The 2768-nt window shown below is 42.1% G+C and overlaps 1 protein-coding gene across 1 annotated transcript in view; it reads left to right on the top strand.

Moving 5' to 3' along the window:
• The window catches only part of ROR2 (receptor tyrosine kinase-like orphan receptor 2), a gene marked incomplete at its 5' end in the record, with an annotated part of 9850 nt that extends 7368 nt beyond the window's left edge, over window positions 1–2482 (top strand). Inside the window, one exon of the mRNA XM_010014862.1 lies at window positions 548–2482. Within this exon, the coding sequence (XP_010013164.1) occupies window positions 548–1990 (1443 nt within the window). The remainder of the gene's footprint in view (window positions 1–547) is intronic.
• Window positions 2483–2768: the final 286 nt, after the last annotated feature.

The raw sequence follows: 2768 nt of genomic DNA, 5'->3' as shown, positions 1-2768 counted from the left end.
GGAATACTATGTACTGCTGCCCACAGGCAGGGGCCATTCCTATAGTGCAATGCAAGTAAAAGGACCTATCTGCTACTGTAGAACCGAAGGAGAGAGGTTTTGTTCCTCCTTGTTTCAGGATGTTTAAGTTCACCCTAAGGCTGCTACCTCCTCAGCCAGTGCCTGCAGCTTTTCTTATGAATCTCCATTGGGCACGCTGGGCCAATCTGTAGGACAAGCACAGCTGTGGTTAATAGACATTATTGTTAGCCAGATTTACTCTAAACCAGTTATTCATTTAGCTTGCAGGAAATATGGTTGCTCCTTTGTAAAAATAATTACACTCATCAACTTGCAGCATAATTTAATTTACACTTCTGATAATATTATAATTCATTTCAAGGTTAACTGTAAAATCAATATATGATGTGAATATACAAAAAGCTCAGAAGTCATTTTGGCCTAATTTATCTTCCATTTGGAACATCTAATCACTAGGAGCTTTCTTTTAGTAAGATATTCTGTTGTTTAGAAAACATTGTTACTTACTTTCTTTATTTCATTTCAGGCTAAACTTAAAGAAATCAATCTATCCACTGTGCGGTTTATGGAGGAATTAGGAGAGGAGAGATTTGGCAAAGTCTACAAGGGACATCTTTTTGGGACAGCACCAGGTGAACAGACACAAGCTGTCGCTATCAAGACACTTAAAGACAAAGCAGAACTGGCTCTTCGAGAAGAATTCAAACATGAGGCAATGATGAGATCAAGATTACAGCACCCAAACATTGTTTGTTTGCTGGGAATAGTGACAAAGGAACAACCAATAAGCATGATATTTAGTTATTGTTCCCACAGTGACCTCCACGAGTTCTTGGTGATGAGATCTCCCCATTCAGATGTTGGCAGCACTGATGATGACAAGACAGTAAAATCCACTCTGGAACCAGCAGACTTTTTCCACATCGTGACTCAGATAGCTGCAGGAATGGAATATCTTTCAAGCCACCACGTTGTCCACAAGGACTTGGCCACTAGGAATATACTGGTGTTTGATAAACTGAATGTGAAAATATCTGATTTAGGCCTTTTCAGGGAGGTTTACGCTGCTGATTACTACAAACTGATGGGAAATTCCCTTCTTCCTATCCGGTGGATGTCCCCTGAGGCTATTATGTATGGCAAGTTTTCTATTGATTCAGATATATGGTCATATGGAGTTGTCCTGTGGGAAGTTTTCAGCTATGGCCTGCAGCCTTACTGTGGTTATTCTAACCAGGATGTCATTGAGATGGTAAGGAACCGACAGGTTTTGCCATGTCCTGATGACTGCCCCACATGGATATACACTTTGATGTTGGAGTGTTGGAATGAATTGCCCAATAGAAGACCAAGGTTTAAAGATATACACAACAGATTAAGAACATGGGGAAACCTTTCTAATTACAACAGCTCAGCGCAGACCTCTGGGGCAAGCAACACCACGCAAACAAGTTCTCTCAGCACAAGCCCTGTTAGCAATGTCAGCAATGCTAGGTACATTGGACCAAAGCAGAAAACTCCAGCTTTCCCTCAACCACAGTTCATACAAATGAAAGGGCAGATGAGACCCATGGTCCCACCTCCTCAGCTCTACATTCCAGTGAATGGTTACCAGCCAATGCCTGCCTATGGTGCTTACTTGCCAAATTTTTATCCTGTCCAAATTCCAATGCAAATGGCTCCTCAGCAAATGCCTCCCCAGATCATTCCTAAACCAGGCTCCCACCACAGCGGGAGCGGATCCACCAGCACAGGCTACGTAACGACAGCACCTTCCAATGCATCAGTGGCTGACAGGGCTGCTCCACTTTCAGAGGGCACGGATGACACACACAATGGAACGGAAGACATCACCCAGAATCCTGTCCAGGAGGAGGAGGAAGAGGAGGGCTCTGTGCCTGAAACAGAATTGTTGGGTGATAATGACACACTTCAGATGGACGAAGCAGAAATTCAATCAGAAGCCTAAGGGATTTGACCATATTACTGAGAATTTCACATCACTTCCATGCATGGAGACTGTAGATCCTTAGGCTTAATAGCAGTGATTTTGATCTGACTAAAAGAATCAAAACTAAAAACCCTACAACCATGTAAATTGCAGCAGTAATGATATACCAAGTTTATTGACCATCGCCACCACCATATTTTGCAAATATGATGGTATAGAATTGCTGGGTTTAATCTTTTTTACTGTCCTACAGTTCTTGAGGGAAGCTGCTTTTCAGTTATGTACTGTTGCTGTGCAACGTATTGCAGAGTAGCATTGCACATCATGTATATCATGATATGTGAGTGTAATGTTAGTGAATTATGCTTAAACCAATAACACAAAAAGGAATCCAACTGTGGTTGCTGAATTGCTCTAAGCATAAAGAAGTGCCCTGGATGTGATGGACAGCTTAGTTTATAGTATTTATCTCTTTGATATAATGGACACGAGATTGTTGTCTGCATTTTGAGTCTGAAAAAATAACACGTTGAGATTACTGATCCGTGTTTGTGTTACGATAACCAGAAAAGCAGGGAATCTGAACATAAAATTAACTGTGCAGGGTCAGATCACGGGTCTGTCCAGCCCAGCAGCATGTTTGAAAAGCCATCGATAATGTCCACCCAGGGAAGATGCAAGGGCAATTTCCCCAGGGTATTTCCGTAGGCTCCAGCAATTTGTGGCTTAGGGACTTCCCAAGCCAGAAGTGGATTTTTTTTCTGTTTAATAGCCCTCAATGGAATTTTCTACCATG

Source organism: Nestor notabilis, unplaced genomic scaffold (genome assembly GCF_000696875.1).
Source record: "Nestor notabilis isolate BGI_N333 unplaced genomic scaffold, ASM69687v1 scaffold12025, whole genome shotgun sequence".
Taxonomy (NCBI): domain Eukaryota; kingdom Metazoa; phylum Chordata; class Aves; order Psittaciformes; family Psittacidae; genus Nestor; species Nestor notabilis.
The sequence above is the reverse complement of the archived record's forward strand: the minus strand, read 5'-3'. Positions and strand labels throughout refer to the sequence as shown.